This window comes from Talpa europaea (assembly GCF_964194135.1).
Source record: "Talpa europaea genome assembly, chromosome: X".
NCBI lineage: Eukaryota > Metazoa > Chordata > Mammalia > Eulipotyphla > Talpidae > Talpa > Talpa europaea.
Window position 1 is genome coordinate 96311547 of NC_140081.1, and position 22238 is coordinate 96333784.

Here is a 22238-nt window from a genome sequence, read left to right on the forward strand (position 1 = left end):
CTGCTTCACCTGCTGCTCCCTTCAGCAGTGTATTTCAGTCAGTCAGTCCGCCCGTTCTGCTTCCCACTCTGTCTCTGGTGAACCCTCTCACCCCCCGTATCTCTGGCTTATACCCCCGTTCTTGTATGCATAAATAAATCTTCAAAAAATAATGTTTTCAGGTCAGGCCTCCCTGGTGGCATAGGGGTTAAAGTCTCAGTGCTGTCAAGCTATCACCAGCCACTGTGGCATGAGTTTGATCCCCGACCAGGGAGCTGACCCACATGGCGCAGCAGACCTCTCCTGTCTCCCCGCTGCTCCCCTTAGCAGTGTGTTTCAGTAGATCCACCTGTTCTGATCCCCACTCTCTCTTTGGTGAATCTTCTCACCCCCCCACATCTGGCCTATACACCAGTTTTGTATGCATAAATAAATAATAAATCTTAAAAAAATGTTTCCAGGTAAGGGTTGGTAAATGACAGCAAGTTACTTTTGAAAGATCATGTCATAGAAATATTATAACTCATATTATAACTCATGTGTGCCTTTTTTCCTTTTGATAGATTGAAGCCATGGCCATTCTTTTTGCTGTTGTTGCCAGGGGAACCACTATCCTTGCCAAACATGCTTGGTGTGGAGGAAATTTCCTGGAAGTGACAGAGCAGATTCTGGCTAAGATACCGTCTGAAAATAACAAACTAACTTACTCACATGGCAAGTGAGTTCTCTGCATGTGGTAGGGAGAAAGAAATGAATTATTATTCCTATTATTCTTATTATTATTCCTATTCCTATTATTTTAATAGGAATAGTAGAAAAGGAGAACAGTAACCTTTACCATCTTAGAGAATGTCCAGTTCTGTTGGTTATAAATTTAACTTGTAATTATTTTATTCTACCATCTAAGTGATAAAAATATTTTAAAGATATGGAAGTGTCAAGTGCAAAAATGATTTTTCTATAGAGCTTTAGGATATGTGAAATGACACAGATAAAATAATCTTTTGATCATTCTTTTAGTCAGTATTTACTGAGCATTTGACTGTTGCCACAAACTTTGCTCGATGCTGGGGATACAAGAAATGCAGTCTTTGTGGTCAGAGAGGTTTTAGTTTAATGAAGGAGACAGTCAAATTCATAGATAATCATACTAGAAGGTTGAAGGTAGGAGCATGACATTCTAGCTGGTAGGGAAGTAAGGAGGTGGTTCTCTGTGACTGGTGTCCTGAATGGTGAAAATAAAGCTAGAGATGTAGGCAGAAGAGAAGTCCTGTAGGGTCTGGGGCCGTGTCAAGGGATGGCCTTTATCCTGTGGACAGTGGGAAGGGATTGAAGGTTTTCAGTGGTAGTGTGATATGGTCGGGTTTTGCTTTAAAGAGATCACTCTGGTGGCTAGTTGGGAATGGATTGAAGAGGACATAGATGGCGGTCTTAGGAATCAGATAAAACATACCTCAGCCATCTTCATCAACACTTAAAAAACTTTCATTACTTCTTAGCCCATCATTATTTCCTGAGTTATCTCAAAAGAAGGTCCTTATTGCTTTCCCTGGCTAACTCCTTATATAATTTAGGATCTAGTCTAAGCTACCCTAAGAGAGATCCCGAAATATACTGCTAACGTAAATGAGATAGCCCAAAGACAAGTGATTCAAGGCTCTGCCATTTTCAATTAATACCTCCCAACTCTGGCCATGGCAAGCTCTTCCAGTTCATGTCACCTCATTGTGCTTTCTGATATTCTTAAAGGCAAAGCTCAGAAGTGGCCTGATATTTTATTGTTGATAAACTTCTGCCAACATTTTATTCTTCACTGCATAGTTATATAGCTAACCTAGCTGGAAGGGAGGCTAGGACAGGCCATTTCTGGCTGTACAGTCACATACTCAGCTAAAACTCTATTCTGGAAGAAGTGATAGGATGTCAGGAGACAGCTTGCAATCTTGCAGTCTATTCTTCTGGGTTACCTGAATATCTGGGTGTACTTTTCCTCCCAAACGTAGAACATACCTCTTCTTTGCATCGGATGGCCCCAAGGACTCATCTGGTCACTGTGTCCAGCTCTGACTCCAGAGTGTCTGGGGGATGCACAGTCCTCTTCATCATACCTGGGGTCGGGCAGGGGCGGGGGCACTCCTTGATGGCAATGCATGTTGTTATTTACTCTTTGTAGTCTTTGCACTAAGTTACACCCAGATGTGGTTAAGGAGAAAAATTTTGTGGGAAAAATGATGATTACCATTTTGGACATGTTTTAAGTGTCTGCAGTATGTCCATTTGGAAAAGACCAAGTAGACAGTAGCACATGTAGGCCTGGCACTCAGGAGATAGGTCAAACCTAGATTTAGGAATCATCAGTGTAATTGGGATAGCTGAAAAGAATCGTCAACAAAACATGAGCGTAGATGCCGCCCTCCAGGGAGTGTGTATGAGAAGCAGGGGCCAAGTTTGCAGAGACTACCACATAAACCAGGCAAGCATAATGTCCAAACAATCTACTACAAAACACTTTCCAGAAGCAGAAAGTGTTCAACACTATCAAATGTTTCAGAGGGACATGGCAATGTGGAAGTTAGGGTGGAATTAGGAACAGTTCTGTAATAGTGGAGGAAGTCATTTTACCTGAGTTCCTGTTCTTTTCAATTGATATCAAGCCTCTATGTGAACATTAATAATTTCATGGGTACTCCAGTCTGCCCACTTACCCAGGGTAGGAATGTGGGATGCAAACTTAAGTCATCCCTCTGCCTCATCCCTAGTAGCCAGTCATCAAGTTCTGTTTGCCTGTCTCTTCTTTGTCCCTCCTCCTTTGACACACGTAGTATTTTTGCCTTGCTATGTCGTACTACCTGCTCGTCTGGTTCTCCTTTCAGTCAGTTCTCCATACCCCAGCCAAACCATCTTTTTAAAAATGCAAATCAAAATCAGTCTCCCCAGGCTTAAACCCTTTAAATGCTTGTCCATTGTTCTTAGGATAATGCCCAGTTGGTTTATAAAGTTTCACATAGCCTGGTATTTGTTGACTTTTCCAGCCTCCTCTGTACTGGCAGTTTATTTTTTCCTTACATTCTACACTCTGGTTGTGTGAACTAAATTCACTGTTCTACACCCATCCTGTGCTTCTTGTTCTCTCACTTTGTGCTCGTTCTTCACCTTGACATCTCGCACGTCTTCCTTAGATCTCAGCACACATATCACTTGCTCTAGGAAGTCTTTCTGGTTATTCTTTGGCCAACTCTGTGAGGTGCCTCCTCTGTCTCTAGACTACCAGATACTGCCTTCCACTCCTCCTTACCCTCCCTGCTGTGCTGCACAGTGGTCTCTGTGAAGGCAGGGACTGATGGTTTTGCTTACTTGTGTCCTCAGCACCCAGCCCAGTAACTGGCTCAGAGTAGATACCAAACAAATGTTAGTGTTGAGTATTAGGTGGAGTTCTTAAGGGAAAAAAGACTGTATGGGCCATGGAGGGTTAGTCTTAATTATTTGTCCCTTCTAAGATACCATCTTTTGTTCATGCTGTAAGAGTACAATTATGCTTTTATAGCTATCATTTTAATGGGTGATAGGCATATCATTGCACTATGTACTCAGAATAAAGATCTTTTAATTTCGCATGTATTCCTATCAGTTTGACTTGAGAGAAATAGGTATAGGGGAAATAGGTATCGGTAAACAATATGGTGACAATGTCAGTACTGAATTTGCTTATCTATACAAGTGAAAGAGATGTTGCTCATAACCACAATAAGTTTTATATCTTCTGTTCTACAGCTATTTGTTTCATTACATCTGCCAAGACAGGATTGTTTATCTTTGTATCACTGATGATGTAAGTAGCTGAAGACATTGTTATTTAACTCTCCTTACTGTTACTAGAGTCAGTTCTTTTTTTTTTTAATTAATAAATTTTATTTTTATATTCCCCATACAATTGCAATCCCCCCATTCTGACCCCAATCCCTCCCCTCCCGCCCCCCACCCCCCAAAAAGTGTCTCTGGTTCATAGTTTTTGTTGATTTTGATTTTCACTTTCTTATAGTTATTCATTTTCCTGGTCCCTTATTTAAGTTTTCTAGATCCCTGCTATGAGTGAGACCATCCGGTATTTTTCTTTTTCTTTTTGGCTTATTTCACTGAGCATGATCCCTTCCAGCGTCATCCATGTTGCTGCAAATTGCATGTGTTTATCTTTTTTGAATGCTGAGTAATATTCCATGGTATATATGTACCACATCTTCTTGATCCAGTCATCTATTTTTGGGCATTTGGGCTGTTTCCAAAGCTTAGCTATTGTAAACAGTGCTGCTCTAAACATAGGGGTGCAGGTGTTCTTTGGAATTGATGTTTCTGTGTCCTTTGGGTAAATACCTAGGAGTGGAATTGCTGGATCCTGTGGAAGCTCTATGTTTAGTAGGTCCAGAAATCCAAATGCGAATGGCCAACAGGCATATGAAAAAATGTTCAACATCACTTGCAATCAGGGAAATGCAAATCAAAACTACCATGAGATACCATCTTACACCAGTGAGAATGGCACATATTAAAAAAAATAGCAACAACAAATGTTGGCGAGGGTGTGGAGAAAAAGGAACTCTTCTGCACTGTTGGTGGGAGTGCAAACTGGTCCAACCACTATAGAGTCAGTTCTTAATCATCTGTCTCTATGGTAGGTGATGTGACTATAACTGTCCACGCTGGAAAGTTTTTTCTCTGCTTTGCGTTTATCATATTGAACAGCAAATGACAAGAAAAGTCAATCCCCGGGTATATGCAAACCATCTCAGTTTTGGTATGGTTTCAGTAGCCTCTTGCAACTTCTACATTTATTCTATAATGTAGTGAGAATTGATATTTGTAATTATGACCCTTTGGTATCAAATCCCTTCAAAAGTTATTTATCTGAAATAACAAATTAGATAGATTCTTATATTCCTCTAGTCAGGAGGAATATAAGGGGTGGGGTTTTTAATGAGTACGGAATTCGGGAGAACAAAGTCACAATACATTGTGACCCACTTTGTAAATCTTTAGTTCACATTACTAATCTGTTTCTTGAGTGTTTATAGATTCCAGACCTAATGTGCTCAATCACTGTCCTGTCATCGAGGTCCTTTCCCTCTGCTACCCTTAGTGTTGGCCTCTTCCTGGAAACACCCACCTCATGGCTACTTGGAGCTAGTGCTTGTGTACTCATGTCCAAGAAGAGGGACTGTGCTGTGTTCACCTGTTGTTGTGGGATTGAGGAAGTGGTTCCTGGAAATATGTTCTTCCCTCTGCTTTCATGTCCTCTTGGCTAGTACAGTAGGTTGCTTATTTCTAGATTGATCGCTGGCAAGAGGCATGGAATTGGCATGATTGCTATAAGTCAGGGTTCTTAACCTTTGATATTCATGGACCCCCTCCCAGAATGTTTTTACATGTATGAGATAAAGTTAAAGATTTTAAATGAATCAATTATATTGAAATACAGTATTCAAAATATTTAAAAATTGACGTATGCTATTTTATTAGTTCATTAAATAAGATCTTGTCATATGGTGAGGAGTATTGAGTATAAATGATTTTGAAAATGGTGATGAGGGTAAATGTTATTTTGAGAGGTCAATTACTGATGGCATATTAAAAAAAATGGTTTCTATTGCTGACAAAGTCATAGATACGATTTACTACTATTCTGCTTTGTTACTTAAATTCACCATTGAAATTAAAGATTGGTGAAAAGGACACAACTTTTTTTCTATCCAATTACTTGGCCCCTTGGCTCCAATGTAAGACCCCTTGGCTTAGACTAGTCACCTGGGAAATGGAGATGAGGCCAAACCCAGTGATCATCACAAGGATTTTTATCCCAGGGTTCACATTACTTTCTATAATTAGCACCAAAAAAATCCAGCTACATCTGAAATGACTGACGTGAAAGGCTTGGAGTAGGTAAGAAATACCACTAAATTTTGAGTGGTCAGAATTGAGTTTTATATACTTGAGCTTTAATTTTGTGTGTGTGTGTGTGTGTGAATGAATAGTGTGTGTCTGTGTATATAGTATATACAGACATACACATGGCTTTTTCACAGTGTGGGACTAAACAAGTATATCACTTGATCTTTTCAAATGTGCTACCACTGTGAAAAAAGTCACAGTTCATGTCAATAGTGTTGATCTTTGTGGTGAAAGACTGCTATTATTATGGATGATTAAGCACCTTCTTATGCTGGACCTTCTACTGTATCCTTTGAAAAATATGGAGGGAATAAAATTCAGTTTCTGCTAGGAAGCTAACCTAGATACCATTATCTTCTGCTGGTGCTAACCCTGCTTCAGTTGGGCTCCCAGTACTTTCATTTACTAGTTAGTTGTTTGACTTTGGGCAAGTTAGTTACCTATTTAGTCTTTGTTTCCTTTTCTGTAAAAGGTCAGTGCTAGTTCCTCCTGATGGAAAATTCAGTAAATAGCAGCTGTCCTGAGCTCCCTGGTGGCAGAAGGGGTTAAGACGCAACCTATGAAGTAATCGGCAGCCTCTGCAGCACAAGTTTGATTCCCCGGCCAGCCAGGGAACAACCCACATGATACAGCAGACCTCTCCTATCTCGCCCACTGCTCCCCTCAGCAGTGTACTTCAGTCAGTCTGTCTGTTCTGTTCCCCACTCTGTCTCTGGTGAATCCTCTCACCCTCCACCCCACACCTCTGGCCTGTACCCCAGCTCTTGTATGCATAAATAAATAAATCTTAAAAAAATTAACCCAAAAAAAAATATTAGCTGTCCTTATGCTGTTATTGTACATATCTTTGTTTACTTTCTAATGTGAACTCTGTGTTGGCCTTTCTTCAGGATTTTGAACGTTCCCGGGCATTTAATTTTTTAAATGAGATAAAGAAGAGGTTCCAGACTACATATGGTTCAAGAGCACAGACCGCACTTCCATATGCCATGAACAGTGAGTTCTCAAGTGTCTTGGCTGCACAGCTGGTAAGATGTTTGTCGGGCTATAATGCTTTGATTCATATCTTCCTTGTTACCTTAAAGCACCATTAACATAGGGGACCCTAACCTGTAATATATTTTTATGATTGTGTTAGTATGCACCAGTGTAATAAAACTTCCCTGCTAAAAAAATTTATGGGGAAATTTTAGTGTGGAAAACTAATAATCAGTGATATTCTCTATTAAAGTGGTCAGAGTATCTCAGGATTGGATGCACATTGAAAATCATCTACTTCAATTATCCGTCTAATGCATAAATCCACTCAACATGGCAGAGAGCCTCTTAATCTCTGCATTAGCCTCCTACCATCCCATGAAGCAAATTTAATCTTTGACCAACTCAGCTTAATCATTTGAAAGTCTGTTCATGTGTATGAATGCCTAATTATCACTTCAGTGAAGATTTACGTGTGTACACCAGTGAAATATTACCCTTTTCAAGCTAGAAAATATTTGCATGACTCAGTAAGTTCCGTCTTGTCCCTTTGTAGTCCGACTCCTCCCTGGCAGCTAACACTCTACCCCTGGCAGCTAACACTCTATCATATAAATTAATTTTGTCTTTCTAACATTTCCTATAAATGGAATGTATACTATGTACTCTTTTGTATCTTGCTTATTTTGCTCAGTGTAATGCTTTTGATATTTATCCATGTTTTATCAATCATTAGTTCTCTTTTTTGCTGAATAGCAGTGCAGGCATGTGCTACATATATTTACCCATTCTCCTGTTACTAAATATTTGAGTTGCTACCAGTTTTCAGCTGTAATGAACAAAGGTATTATAAACATTTATGTATAAGCCTATGTGTGCACATAAATGTTTATTTCTCTGTGGTAAATACCTATAATAGAATTGCTGGGTCATATGGTGAGTAATACTTAATTTTATAATAAATCAAGCTTTTTCCCAAATGAGAAAAGAAGACTATATAATTATATACATTCCTTTTCACAGCTATAAATATTTCTTTTTTTGTATTACATTCTAACTCTGCAGTCTTCTGGGAATGGCTTTCCTTTAAATAATTAGGAATCCTTACTGTTTCGTCAGTTGTTTGTTTCAGACTTCTCATTAGCACATTCATGTATGTAACACTGTGTAAAACATCACCAACAAAAAAGTTTATCAATGCACAGTCAAATATAAACAGGATCAGCCGGCAGTAAAACTTTCAGCCTAGCCAGTTTGTCATTATTTCCAGATCTGTGTGTGATCCTCTGAACAAATCTGTGCCAGTATCTTTGTGTATAAATGAAGATAAGAATAACATCTTCGTTGTAGAATTTTTGGATGGATTAAATAATATCCTTTATTTGATGCATTTAGCACAGTGATGTGACTGGACTATTATGTGTTAAATACTTGACATTTGTTAGCTGTAGTTAATAATGTCAAGATATATCCTATCATCAGCGTCATGGATTTCTAGGACCTGTAAGCAGCCCATGAAAATAGGGTGTACGCTTTTTCGCAACGGGTTTGCCGCCAGAACACAGGTGTCGTGAAAGCCACAGCTAATCTAAGCCAAAATGGGAAAGGAAAAGACTTACATCAACATTGTCGTTACTGGACATGTCGACTCGGGCAAGTCTACCACTGCTGGCCGTCTGACCTGCAAATGTGGTGGGATCGACAAGAGAGCCATCGAAAAATTTGAGAAGGAGGCTGCTGAGATGGGGAAGGGCTCCTTCAAGTATTCCTGGGTCTTGGATAAACTGAAAGCTGAATGTGTGCATGGTATCACCATTGATATCTCCCTGTGGCAATTTGAGACCAACAAGTATTATGTGACAATCATTGATGCCCCAGGACACAGAGACTTTATCAAAAACATGATTACAGGCACATCTCAAGCTGATTGTGCTGTCCTGATTGTTGCTGCTGGCGTTGATGAATTTGAAGCTGGTATATCCAAGAATGGGCAGACCCGTGAAGCGTGCCCTTCTGGCTTATACACTGGGTGTAAAACAACTAATTGTCGGTGTTAACAACATGGATTCCACTGAGCCACCCTACAGTCAGAAGAGATACGAGGAAATTATTAAGGAAGTCAGTATCTACATTAAGAAAATTGGCTACAACCCTGACACAGTAGCATTTGTGCCAATTTCTGGTTGCAACGGTGACAACATGTTGGAGCCAGTGCTAATATGCCTTGATTCAAGGGATGGAAAGTTACTTGTAAAGATGGTAATTCCAGTGGTACCACATTGCTTGAAGCTCTGGATTGCATCTTGCCACCAGCTTGCCCAACTGACAAGCCCCTGCGCCTGCCCCTCCAGGACATCTACAAAATTGGTGGTATTGGGACTGTCCATGTAGGCCGAGTTGAAACTGGAGTTCTCAAACCCGGTATGGTGGTCACTTTTGCTCCAGTCAATGTTACAACTGAAGTAAAGTCTTTTGAAATGCACCACAAAGCTTTGAGCGAAGCTCTGCCTGGAGACAGCATGGGCTTCAACGTTCAAGAACGTGTCTGTCAAAGATGTTTGTTGTGGCAATGTGGCTAGTGACAGCAAAAATGACCCACCAATGGAAGCTACTGGCTTCACTGCTCAGGTGATTATTCTGAACCATCCTGGCCAAATTAGTGCTGGATATGCACCTGTGCTGGATTGTCACACAGGTCACATTGCCTGCAAGTTTGCTGAGCTGAAGGAGGCAGACGATTGATCGTTGTTCTGGGAAAAAGCTGAAAGATGGCCCCAAATTCTTGAAATCTGGTGATGCTGCCATAGTTGATATGGTTCCTGGCAAGCCCAGTTGTGTTGAGAGCTTCTCTGACTATCCTCCTCTGGGCTGTTTTGCTGTTCGTGACATGAGACAGACGGTTGCTGGGGGTGTCATCAAAGCAGTGGACAAGAAGGCAGCTGGAGCTGGCAAGGTCACCAAGTCTGCCCAGAAAGCTCAGAAGGCTAAATGAATATTATCCCCAATACCTGCCACCACAGTCTTAATCAGTGGTGGAAGAACAGTCTCAGAACTGTTTGTCTCAATTGGCCATTTAAGTTTAATAGTAAAAAACTGGTTAATGATAACAATGCATCATAAAACCATCAGAAGAAAAGGAAAATGTTTTTGTGGACCATTTGGCTTCTTTTGTGTGGCAGTTTTAAATTACTAGTTTTTAAAATCAGTACTTTGTAATGGAAACAACTTGACCAAAAATCTGTCACAGAATTTTGAGACCCATTAAAACAAAGTTTAATGAGGGAAAAAAAAAGAATATAGGGTGTGTGTTATGATCCCAACAGATATAAGAACAAATCCTCAGAAGCTGGGCAAGTACCTACGTCATCATATCCAAGAAGTGAGGGACAATTTGCGTGCCCTCTTCCAGTTTGGTTCCCTGCTCCAAAAACAGTCTTCCTGTGTCCTTTCCTCTTTATCTGAGCACAGATTATATTGGGTTGTCAGGAAAGTCATGACATATTTTTTCTGTTTTTAACAACCAAATAGAATCCCCACTTCTGCCTCTGGAGCCTCATGTATATTTGATATGTTATAATACACTTACCTTCATTTAAAATAAATGGTTATAGCATGTTTTACATGCTAGCACTTAGGTCTGGTGATGGGTTTTGAATAAAGTAACAGCCTGTTGTATAAATTTGTAGATATAACTTTGTAGTGCTCTTCAGTGTCATTGCGTTTCCTGTTGTTTTCCTATTGTAAATAATGTGTGCTACCATAAGTTAAATCTTATTTTGTTATAGAAGCATCACTCTGAGAATAAGGGCCTAGACAAAGTGGTGGAGACTCAAGCCCAAGTGGATGAACTGAAAGGAATCATGGTCCGAAATATAGGTATGTTTCAAGGCATAGCCTACATGTATGTGGGCAGAGTGATGATAGATTACTTGATTTGGGTCAAAATACTGTAGACAGGCTGAAACAGCATTCTTTTGTTCTTACTGTTGGGAGCTATTTATCAGCTGAGACAAGGAGATTACATACCTATGATACTGTCTACTTTATGCATGGCTTTGACTGGTTCTTCATTCTAAATTTGTTGGTTTGTTTAGCAACACTAATTTCTCAAACCTTATGACATTCAGCGATTTAGAATAATTTAGTCATTACAGAACTGAAGCCTCCAGAGGAAGGAGGATGGGGGGCAGGTAAGAACAAAGAGGGAAGGAAGCACAGTGGACTGTGGTGGTGGTCTGCAAGTGCATTGGTGGTAAGTGTGCTGCAGTGGCAATACCTGATGGGGGTATCCAAAATTATCTCAATTAAAAACAAACTTAAAAAATAATTTAGTCAGTTTTTATGAACCAGAGACACCCTATGGGGGGTAGGGGGTGGGAGGGGAGGGATTGGGGTCAAAATAAGGGGGTTGCAATTGTATGGGAATATAAAAATAAAATTTATTATAAAAAATAAAAAAAAGAAGAAAAAAAATTTAGTCAGTTTTGACTGGAGAAACACAGAGAGGTAAGTACCTACTGATACTTAGTTATTTTGTCCCTTTAGAAAGTTTGTTGTTCTTGATTGAAAGAATTAGATCAAAAAACTGTTTTGTATTCTTCAAAATAATCAACTATACTATAAATTCCATAGGCCTGTGTTGTGTCAACAATCTGTTTAACATGTTAAAATTATCCTGAAAAATGCATCAAGTTTATTCTTAATTGATTATGCATTGATACTTAATTTAGGATGATGCTAAATTTTAAAAAGCACTGGCTCTCATCAGTGTAGTTCCTGGGCCAGTAGCATCAGCATCCCCAGGAAATGCATCCCCAGAAATGCATTTTTGGACTTCAGCCCGGATATGTTGAATAAGAAACTCTGGAAGTGGAGCCCAGTAATATGTATTCATGCTTCCTTTAGAGGATTCCAGAGCATTCTCAAGTTTGAGAACCATCCTTTAAAATATGTCTTCTGGGGCCTCCCTGGTGGCCTAGGGGTTGAGTCTCAGCACTATCACCACTAAGGCCTGAGTGCGATCCATGGCCAGGGAGCTGACCCATAGGGCACAGCAGACCCCTCCTGACTTCCCGCTGTTCACCTCAGCAGTGTATTTCAGTGGATCTGCCTATTCTGCTCCCCACTCTGTCTCTGGTGATCCTCTCACCTGCATCTCTGCCCTGTGCCCCAGTTCTTGTATGCAAAAAAATAAGTCTTCTAAGGGAACATCTCATAAACAATGACTTATAAAATTGAATAAAAATGATTATATAATACATAAGATACTTCATTGAGACTCAAATTTTATGTGTACATTTACATATACTTTGAATTTACTATTTGAATTACTTTTACATTTATTAGAACAGTTACAAGTTATGTAGACTTTTTTTTTACATGGCTGTAAATTTTATTATTATTTTTTAATAATAAATTTTATTTTTATATTCCCCATACAATTTCAACCCCTCCATTCTGACCCCAATCTCTCCCCTCCCTCCCCCCACCCCTATGTAAAGACATTTTTTAAGAATTTACTCCTGGTCTCACCATCCTAAAAATTTATTTCTATTTTCTTTCCTTTAAATTTTATCACATGTATGCAAAGTTAGAATCATACTCTATATTCAGGACTGTGGAGGCAGCAATCAAGATTTGTAGTCATATATTTCTGAGTTTGAGTCCTGATTTCACTTCCTGCTGTTATCCTTGATCATTCCTGTAACCTCTCTGAGCTTTTTTTCTTTATCTTCAGAAAGGATAGAATAGAACCTATGGTTACCATGATGAAAGAAGTAATGTTAGCTATTTATTACTAGTCTGCCTTGTGCTCATGCAGTTGGTGTATCATAGATTACCAGTCATGTCCTTGTTTTGGACACTTCCATTCTTTAAAGAAATGCATTCAGATTGCTGTTTCACAACCAGATCAAACGCTTGCTCCATAATGTAAGTCAGTGATGTGTTTCCTTCCTTGAGAATGTCTTGCTATGAGAGTAGCAGTTGAACTGAGCAATGTGCTTAGAGACTTAGTTGAAATGATAACACTCTTAGGTAGCACTAATTTAGAGGCTTATGTTACAGAAACAAACGTTACAATGTTTTTGTGCCTGTTATGTTTTTTATTGACATCAATTCCCAGGAATGGGATTAATAATCAAAATGCAGAAACTTATTTGCAGTTCTTGATATGTCTGTCTCTTGGCTATCAGAACCAATTTCCTTTCATTGATTGTAGTTTTAATTTTATGTCTTAGATGGAGACTAGCAAACCTATTAAAAAGTACTAATATTTCTTTCCCCTCTTTTTGGGTACCAAATGTATGTATTTTACATGAAAATGGAATCAGCGAGCTACTACCATATTTATTGCATATACATAAAGTTTCCAGAAAATGAGACTTTTAAATCAACTACTTTTAAAGGATTTATTTTTAGAATTACAGAAAGAACAATTAAAATGTAGCAAAAAAACATTTGTAATCATCTCCATTTAACCATTTAACAGCTTTATTGAGATATATTTGCCATCCAATTCACCATACAATCCAGTTATTTTTACTATATTCACAGAATTGCAGTTACTACCACAAGCAACTTTAGAATATTTTCCTGACCCCCCCCCCCAAAAAAAAAATCTATCCATTTATTGTCACTCCCCTTTCCAACCTCCAGACCTAAGCAACAATTAGTCTCCTTTCTGTATCTGTAGATTTCTCTATTCTGGACATTTCATGTCGATTGAATCATTCAATATGTTGCCTTTTGTGACTTGGCTTCTTTCACTTATCATAATGACTTTTTAAAAATTATTTTATATAATTTTTACATCATTTTTCATTTTTGCATAATGTATGCATTTTCATTTTGGTTATATTCTCCATACAATTCTCACCCCCCTTATTCTGACCCTAATCCCTCTTCTCCTCCCCCCGCCCCCCCCACTGTAGTGTGTCTCTGGTCTGTAGTTGCTTGTTGATTTTGGTTTTTACTTTATTGCAGTTAGTCTTTTTCCTGGTCCCTTATTTAGGTTTTCTAAATTCCTGCTATGAGTGAGACCATCCAGTATTTTCTTTTTCTTTCTGGCTTATTTGGCTGAGCATGATCCCTTCCAGCTTCATCCATGTTGCTGAAAATTACATGAGTTTATCTTTTTTGATGGCTGAGTAATATTCCATTGTGTATATATACCACATCTTCTTGATCTAGTCATCTATTTTTGGGCATTTGTGTTGTTTCCATAGCTTAGCTATTATAAATAGTGCTGCTATAAACATAGGGGTGCAGGTGTCCTTCTGAATTAATGTTTCTGAGTCCTTTGGGTAAAATACCTAGGAGTGGAGTTGCTGAATCATATGGAAGCACTATCTTTAGTAGATTCAGAAATCTCCACACAGCTCTCCATAGTGGTTGGACCATTTTGCACTCCCACCAGCAGTGTGGGAGAGTTCCTTTTTCTCTACATCCTTGCCAACATTTGTTGTTGCTAGTTTTTTTTAATATGTGCCATTCTCACTGGTGTGAGATGGTATCTCATTGTAGTTTTGGTTTGCATTTCCCTGATTGCAAGTGATGTTGAACATTTATTTCATATGCCTGTTGGCCATTTGCATTTCCTCTTTGGAAAAGTTTCTTTTTAGCTCTTCTGCCCATTTTTTGACTGGATTATTTTGTTTGTTTTTATTGAGTCTCATCAGCTCTTTGTGGATTTTTGTGATCAGTCCTTTATCATTAGTGTTGTGTGCAAAAATTTTCTCCCAGTCGGTGGGGTTTTTCTTTGTTTTGGTTATTGTCTCTTTTGCTGTACAGAAGCTCTTTAATTTGATGTAGTCCCAGCTGTTTATCTTTGCCTTCACTATCACCGCTTTGGGTGATGTGTCTGTAAAGATGTCTTTGAGGTGCATGCCATGTAGTGTTTCGCCTATATTTCCTTCTATATATTTTATGGTTTCAGGTCTTATGTCTAGTTCTTTAATCCATTTTGAGTTGGTTTTTGTGCATGGTGTGAGGTAGTAGTCAAGCTTCATTCTTTTGCATGTAGCGACCCAGTTTTCCCAGCACCATTTATTGAACAAACTTTCTTTGCTCCAGTGCATAGTCTTTGCTCCTTTGTCAAAGATTAGTTGACTGTAAATCTGTGGGTTTATTTCTGGATTTTCTGTTCGGTTCCATTGGTCCGTGTGTCTGTTGTTGTTCCAATACCATGCAGTTTTGATTATTATGGCTTTGTAATGTAGTTGGAAATCTGGGAGTGTGATGCCTCCATTCCCTTCTCTTTTTTTTCAGGAGAGCTTTGGCTATTCGGGGTTTTGGTGATTTCATATGAATTTCATCAATAATTGTTCTATTTCTTTGAAGAATGTCATTGAAATTTTTATTGGAATAGCATTGAATCTGTAAATTGCTTTTGGTAGGATGGCCATTTTGATAATGTTAATTCTTCCAATCCATGAGCAAGGGATATCTTTCCATTTCTTTGTGTCTTCTTCTATTTCTTTTAAGTGTTTTATAGTTTTCTTTGTATAGGTCCTTTACCTCTTTTGTTAGGTTTATTCCCATGTATTTGATTTTTTTTGTTTCAATAATAAAAGGGATGGTTTTTTTTGATTTCTTCTTCAGATTTATTGTTTGTGTATAGGAAGGCTACTGATTTTTGTATCCTGCCACTTTACTGAACTGATTGATGAGTTGAATTAGTTTTTCTGTGGAGTTTTTGGGGTTCTCTCTGTATATTATCATATCATCTGTGAATAGTGATAGTCTGACTTCTTCCTTCCCGATTTGGATTCCTTGTATGTCTTTCTCTTGTCTTATTGTTCTGGCTAGGACTTCCAGTATTATATTGAAAAGCAGTGGTGAGAGTGGGCATCCTTGTCTTGTTCCAGATCTTAATGGAAGTGCTTTCAGCTTTTTGCCATTGAGAATGATACTAGCTATGGGCTTGTCATATATGGCCTTTATGATGTTGAGGTATATTCCTTATATCATGAGAATTTCAAGGGCCTTTATCATAAATGGGTGTTGTACTTTGTTGAAAGCTTTTTGAGCATCTATTGATATTATCATATGGTTTTTATATTTCTTTTTGTTGATGTGTTGGATTACATTGATTGATTTTTGGATGTTGAACAATTCTTGTGTCCCTGGAATAAATCCTACTTGGTTGTGGTGAATTATCTTATGGATACATTGTTGGATTCTGATAGCTAAAATTTTATTGAGGATTTTTGCATCAGTGTTCATTAGAGAGATTGGCCTGTAGTGTTCTTTTTTTGTGATGTCCTTGTTCGGTTTTGGTATTAGTGTAATGTTGGCTTCATAGAACGTGTTTGGTATTATACCTTCCTTCTCAATTTTTTGAAAGAGTTTGTGAAGGATAGGCACTAACTCGTTTCTGAATGTTTGGTAGAATTCATTTGTAAATCCATCTGGTCCTGGGCTTTTGTTTTGGGGGAGGTTTTTAATTACCATTTCAATTTCACTGCTTATAATTGGTCTGTTGAGGTGTTTTATTTCTTCTTTATCTAGCTTTGGGTGATTGTAGAGTTGTAGGAATTTGTCCATCTCTTCTAGATTGTTGAACTTGTTTGCATATAACTGTTCATAGTAGTTTCTGATTATTCTTTTGATTTCTGCTGTGTCTGTTGTGATTACTCCTCTTTCATTTGTGATCCTGTTTGTCTATATTATTTATTTTTTCGAAGAATCAACTTTTGGTTTTCTTGATCTTTTGAATTTTTTTTTTAGTTTTGATTTCATTTATTTCTGCTTTGATTTTTATTATTTCTTTTCTTCTACTGGTTTGGGTTTTTTTTTTTGTTCTTTTTCTAGTTCTTTGAGCTTTGAGATTAGGTTGTTTGAGTTCTTTCTTGTTTCTTTTTTTTAAGATTTATTTTATTTATACAAGAACTGGGGTACAGGCCAGATGCGCGGGACGGTGAGAGGATTCACCAGAGACAGAGCGGGGAACAGAACAAGCAGAAGTACCGAAATACACTACTGAGGGGAGCAGCAGGCGAGACAGAAGAGGTCTGCTCATCATGTGGGTTGCTCTGAGGCCGGCTGGGATCAAACCGGCACTGCAAAGGCTTGGACAGCTTCCCAGCACTGCGCTCAACAGCCTGAGCCTCTATTGCTATATATTTTCCTCTTATTACTGCTTTTGCTGCATCCCATACATTTAGGAAATTGGTGTCCTCTTTGTCATTCAACTCAAAGTATTTTTCAATTTCTTCTTTGATCTCCTCATTAGTCCAGTGGTCTTCCAGTAATGTGGGTTTCAATCTCCATGAGGTAGGAAAGTTACTTGCCTTCCTTTTATGGTTTATTTCTAGTTTGATGCCTTCATGGTCAGAGAAAATGGTTGGTATATCATAATAACTTTGAAATTCATGTGTAGCATGTATCAGTACTTCATTCCTTATTATCGCTGAATAATTTCTAATTGTATTGATGTGTTTTCATCACTAGACAGACATTTGGATGGTTTCCACTTTTTGGTTATTATGAATATAATGGTTCTCTGAACATTTGTGTACAAGTTTTTTTGTGACCATTCTTCCATATTCTTGGTTATATACCTGGGGGTGGAATTGCTGGGTTACATGTTAACTTTAAGGCCAAACTTTGCTAAAGTGGCCACACCATTTTTGATTCTCATTGACAATGCATTCGAATTCCAGTTTCTCCATATCCTCTTGGTATTATGTCTTTGATTATGGCCAATTGATCTGTGTGAAATGCTTATTAAGATTCTGTTTTGATTTCCCTGATAACTAATGATGTTGATCATCTTTTTGTGCACTTATGGGCCATTTCTTTATCTTTGGGCAAATATCTATTCAAAATCTGTTTTGTTTTTTTTTTTAAGATTTATCTATTTATTTATACAAGCACTGGGTACAGTCAGAAGTGCGGGAGGGTGAGAGAATTCACCAGAGCCAGAGCGGGGAGCAGAGCAGGCAGAAGGACCGAAGTACACTGCTGAGGGGAGCAGCGGGCGGCAGCAGAGGTCTGCGCGCCATGTGGGACCCTCCTCCGGTGGCCGGGACCGCTGCGCCACCGGGGAGGCCCAAAATCTGTTATTTTTTAAGTGAGTTGCTTTTTTATCATTGAAATATATATGAGCTCTTTGTATACACCCTTTTCAGGATGATTTGCAAGTATTTTCTCCCATTCTAATGGATTGTCTTTTCATTTTCTTAATAGTGTTCTTTGAAGCATGAAAGTTTTTAGTTTTGATAAAGTCTGATTTGTTTTTTTTCTTTTGTTGTTTGTCCTTTGTCATATATAAGAAACCATTGCCTAACCCAAGGTCACAAAGATTTACTCCTGTGCTTGCTTCTAAGAGAGCTGTAGTTTTAGCTCTTACATTTATGTCTGTGATCTATTTTGAGTTAATGTTTGTGTATAAGGTAAGGGAAGGGTCTGACTTAGTTCTCTTAAATGTTTATATCCAGTTGTCTCAGACCATTTGTTGAAAAGACTTTCTTTCCTCATTGACAGGTCTTAGCATCCTAATAAAAAATCAGTTTTCCATAGGTGTATTGGTTTATTTTTGGATTCTCAGTTCTGTGCAATTTATCTGTATGTTTGTCCTTATGCCAGTGCCACACCATCAGGATTATTGTGGACTTTTAAAATCTGGAAGTATGAGTCTTCCAATTTCACCCCCTCCCCCAAGATTGCTTTGACTATTCTGGGTACTTTTCATTTCCATAAATATTTTAGAATGAGCTTGTTAGTTTCTGTTAAAGAAAACTGGTAGCTGGGATTTTGATGGGCACTGTGTTGAATCTATAGATCAATTTGGGGAATATTACCATGAACATGAGAGTTTTTTCCATTTATTTAGGTCTTCTTTACATTTTTAAACATGTTTTACATGACAGAAACTCTGCTTGAGCAAACATTAGACAGCCTCCCCTTAACCTTACCTGACTAGATCTTATCCTGGGCGCATCCTCGGGCTGCCTGAGCCAGTCTTAGCAGACTCTCCCGAAGTCAGTCCTTTACCAACCCTGGTACGTGATTACCCTTGATTGCTGATCAAGCTCCTCATCATCTACCATTGATGTAGGTCTTAGCCTGCCTTTAGCAAGATTCTTTTAGGCCAGTTTAGCAATAATCCCTTACCCTTGATTTCTCCTCTTAGTAATTCATTCACTGTTCACTCCCTCTGTTCTATGGCTATAAATCCCCATTTGTCCTTGTTTTATTTTTGAAATAAATATAATTTACATATAACATTGTAAGTTTAAGGTGTATAACATGTTGATTAGATACATTCATATATTATTACATTGTAATTACCATCTTAGTTATAACTAACATCACTATCAAACCACATTATCTTTTGTGTGGGGGGGCGGTAAGAATATTTAAAATTTAGTCTCTTAGCAATTTTAAAATATATAGTACATATTGTTGGCAGCAATCACTATTCTGTACACTGGATATCCACAATTTATCTTCTAGTTTCAAGTTTGTACTTTTTAACATCTCCCCGATTTCCCCCCACCCCCAAGTCCCTGGTAATGACCATTCTCTTCTCTTTCGGAGTTTGGCATTTTAGGTACTACATGTAAGTGATATTGTACATTTTTTGTCTTTTTCTGTCTGACTTATCTCACTAAGCATAATGCCCTCATGAAATCCATGTTTTTGCAAATGGCAGGATTTCTGTTAGTATATGTTTAAGATATTTAGGTACACTGATATTGTGTGTACATATATTTATGATTATTATATCTTTTGATGAATTGGCTCCTTTATTATTATATATTGACTTTCTTTGTCTCTTGTTATCACTTTTAGCTTAAAGTCAATTTTTTTCTGATAAAAGTATAGCTGCTCGCTACTTTCTTTTGGTTTCCACTTGCATAGAATATCTTTTTCTATCCCTTCACTTTGAGTCTACATGAATACTTAAATCAGAAGTAGTCTGTTATGGGCAGCATATAGTTGGATTGTTATTTTTATCCATCCAGCCATTCTTTGCCTTTTAATTGGTGAATTCAATCCATTTACATTCAGAGTAATTATTGATAAGCCTTAGTAATGCCATCCTCTCCATTGTTTTCTGGCTGTTTTATAATTCCATTGTTCCTTTTTCCCTCTTTCCCTGCCTGCCTTTATAAAATGATTTTCCAGAGTGATATGCTCTGCTTTCCTATTATTGATCTTTTGAGAAATTACTATACGTTTTTACTTTGTGGTTACCATGGGGTTTGCATAAAACATAGATAAAGCAGTCCATTTTAAACTGACAGTAGCTTAAAACTTGGATCACATACAAAAGCTCTGCCTGTTTATGTTCCCTTTTATATTTGTGATGTCAAAATTTACCTCTTTTATACTGTGAATTTATTGACAAATTGTAGTAGCTATAGTTATTTTTGATACTTTTTTCTTTTAGCCTTTATGCTGTGGTTAAATATTTACTGCACCAGCCTATTACAGAATTAGTTTTCTAAATCTGACTGTACGCTTAACTTTATCATTGTATTATATACGTTCATATGTTTTCATGTCACTAGTTAGCGGCTTTTCCTTTCAGCATTTCTTACTTGGCAAGTCTAGTGTTGTTGAATTCCCTCAGCTTTTGTGTATCTAAAAATGTCTTTATTTCTCTTTCATGTCCTAACAATAACATTGTTGTATAGAGTATTCTTGACTGGCAATTTTTTCCTTTTGACACTGTGAATATATCATTTTATTCTCTCCTGGTCTGTAGGGTTTCTGCTGAGAAATCCACTAGTGATCTAATGGGGGGTTCCTTTGCATGACCTTATTACATACAGTTTTCAAAAATTTTTAAATGGTTGCTTTATTATCTTTATAATTTTTACCATTCATGATTATTTTGTTGCAGAACGGGTCTGTGGAGCTCTTCCTATGGCAATTCTGAAAGTGTCCAATTTTCACTCATTTGGAGAGTTTCAATTTTCTTCTTTACTCCCAGATCATATCCTTAATTTAGGGCCTCCCTGGTGGCGCAGCAGATTGAACGGGTTCAGTTCCTGGCTGGCCAGGGAGCTACCCACATGGCGTGGCAGACCTCTCCTGTCTTGCCTGCTGCTCCCCTCAGCAGTATATTTCAGTCTGCCTCTTCTGTTCCCTACTCTGTCTCTGGTGAATCCTCTCACCCTCCGGCACCTCTGGCCTGTACCCCAGCTCTTGTATAAATAAATAAATCTTTAAAAAAAATAGCGATTAAAAAAAATTACAGCTCTCAGATCTGGCCAGCTTCCTGTTTTTCTATATAAGGTTTCATTGGGAACACAGTCATGTCCATTCATTTACATATTTTCTGTCTGACTAATTGTGACAGAGATCATTTGGCTCACCAAGCCTGAAATATTGAGTACCTGGTCTTTAACAGAAAAAAATACAAATTCTTATTTTAGTTGATAAGTTTTATTGAAGTCTTTTATTACTGAAAGATAGAAGTTCTTCTGTATGAATATGAGTTGTCAAGAATACTAACTATAATTAAAGTTGCAATTTACTTAAAGATAAAAATAGCAGATTTATAATATAAACATTTTCTTTTTTTCCAACATTTTCAGATCTGGTAGCTCAGCGAGGAGAAAGATTGGAATTATTGATAGATAAAACAGAAAATCTTGTGGATTCGGTAAGTGTGGGATATTATAGTATTTTTCAGGATGTAGGGAAACTGTGGTTGATTACTAATGTCTTAAATCTAATACTTTAGTGTTTTATTTTTCTTTCTTACCTCCATTTTGTGATTGCATTGTGGTAATGAAGATGACAATGAGATATAGGGGAAAAAAACATGACCCATTAATAGCCATTAAAGAAGTTTTGGTTTGGAAAACATACTCAATATACAGAAGTAAGTCTTTAAAGCTTGGACTCATGCCTACATAATTTGATTGCTCAGCTGCATTTACCAGTCTGTTCTCTGTATAATTTATTAAACCTGAAACAAACATACAGGCCAATTGTGAACTCAGTTTGAATCCCGAGAACTGGATAGTTCAACCACTTACTTATCACAACAGCTTGAGCTTCCCTGATACCACGCAAGTGTCATGGATTCAAAAGGACTGATGGGCCTTAAAGGGGACAGTGTATCCTTGTGACCTACTTAGGCTATAGTTATGTGTGTCTGTATTTCCCATCTGGCTAGTGAATGAAAGTTTTGAGGAAAGATGACAAATTTACAGTGGGTAAAAAAGGAGGACAGAGCAGAGATTAGTTATAATTTGGGTCTACACAATTATAAATTCAATGTAGAGTAGATCTTTATACCTTGAAACAGATCAGTAAGTGATCATGTTCAGTGAGTGGTGGTATACATGACAGCTAGATTGTAATGGTTAAGAGTCAAA

At 37.9% G+C, this 22238-nt stretch overlaps 1 protein-coding gene and 1 pseudogene across 4 annotated transcripts in view; both read left to right on the plus strand.

The window, feature by feature from the left end:
- Positions 1-548: 548 nt before the first annotated feature.
- VAMP7 (vesicle associated membrane protein 7) overlaps positions 549-22238 on the plus strand; it is a gene marked incomplete at both ends in the record, with an annotated part of 33247 nt that continues 11557 nt past the window's right edge. The window contains 5 exons of one of the 3 annotated variants that reach the window (XM_084258269.1): positions 549-697; positions 3751-3808; positions 6810-6947; positions 10683-10773; positions 21450-21517. In XM_084258269.1, the coding sequence (XP_084114395.1) occupies positions 552-697; positions 3751-3808; positions 6810-6947; positions 10683-10773; positions 21450-21517 (501 nt within the window). The remainder of the gene's footprint in view (positions 698-3750; positions 3809-6809; positions 6948-10682; positions 10774-21449; positions 21518-22238) is intronic. The other 2 variants (XM_084258267.1, XM_084258268.1) reach the window with 2 other exon arrangements.
- Positions 8496-9976, plus strand: LOC311187372 (elongation factor 1-alpha 1-like; annotated as a pseudogene). The gene has a single exon. The product of its transcript is annotated as an elongation factor 1-alpha 1-like (transcript).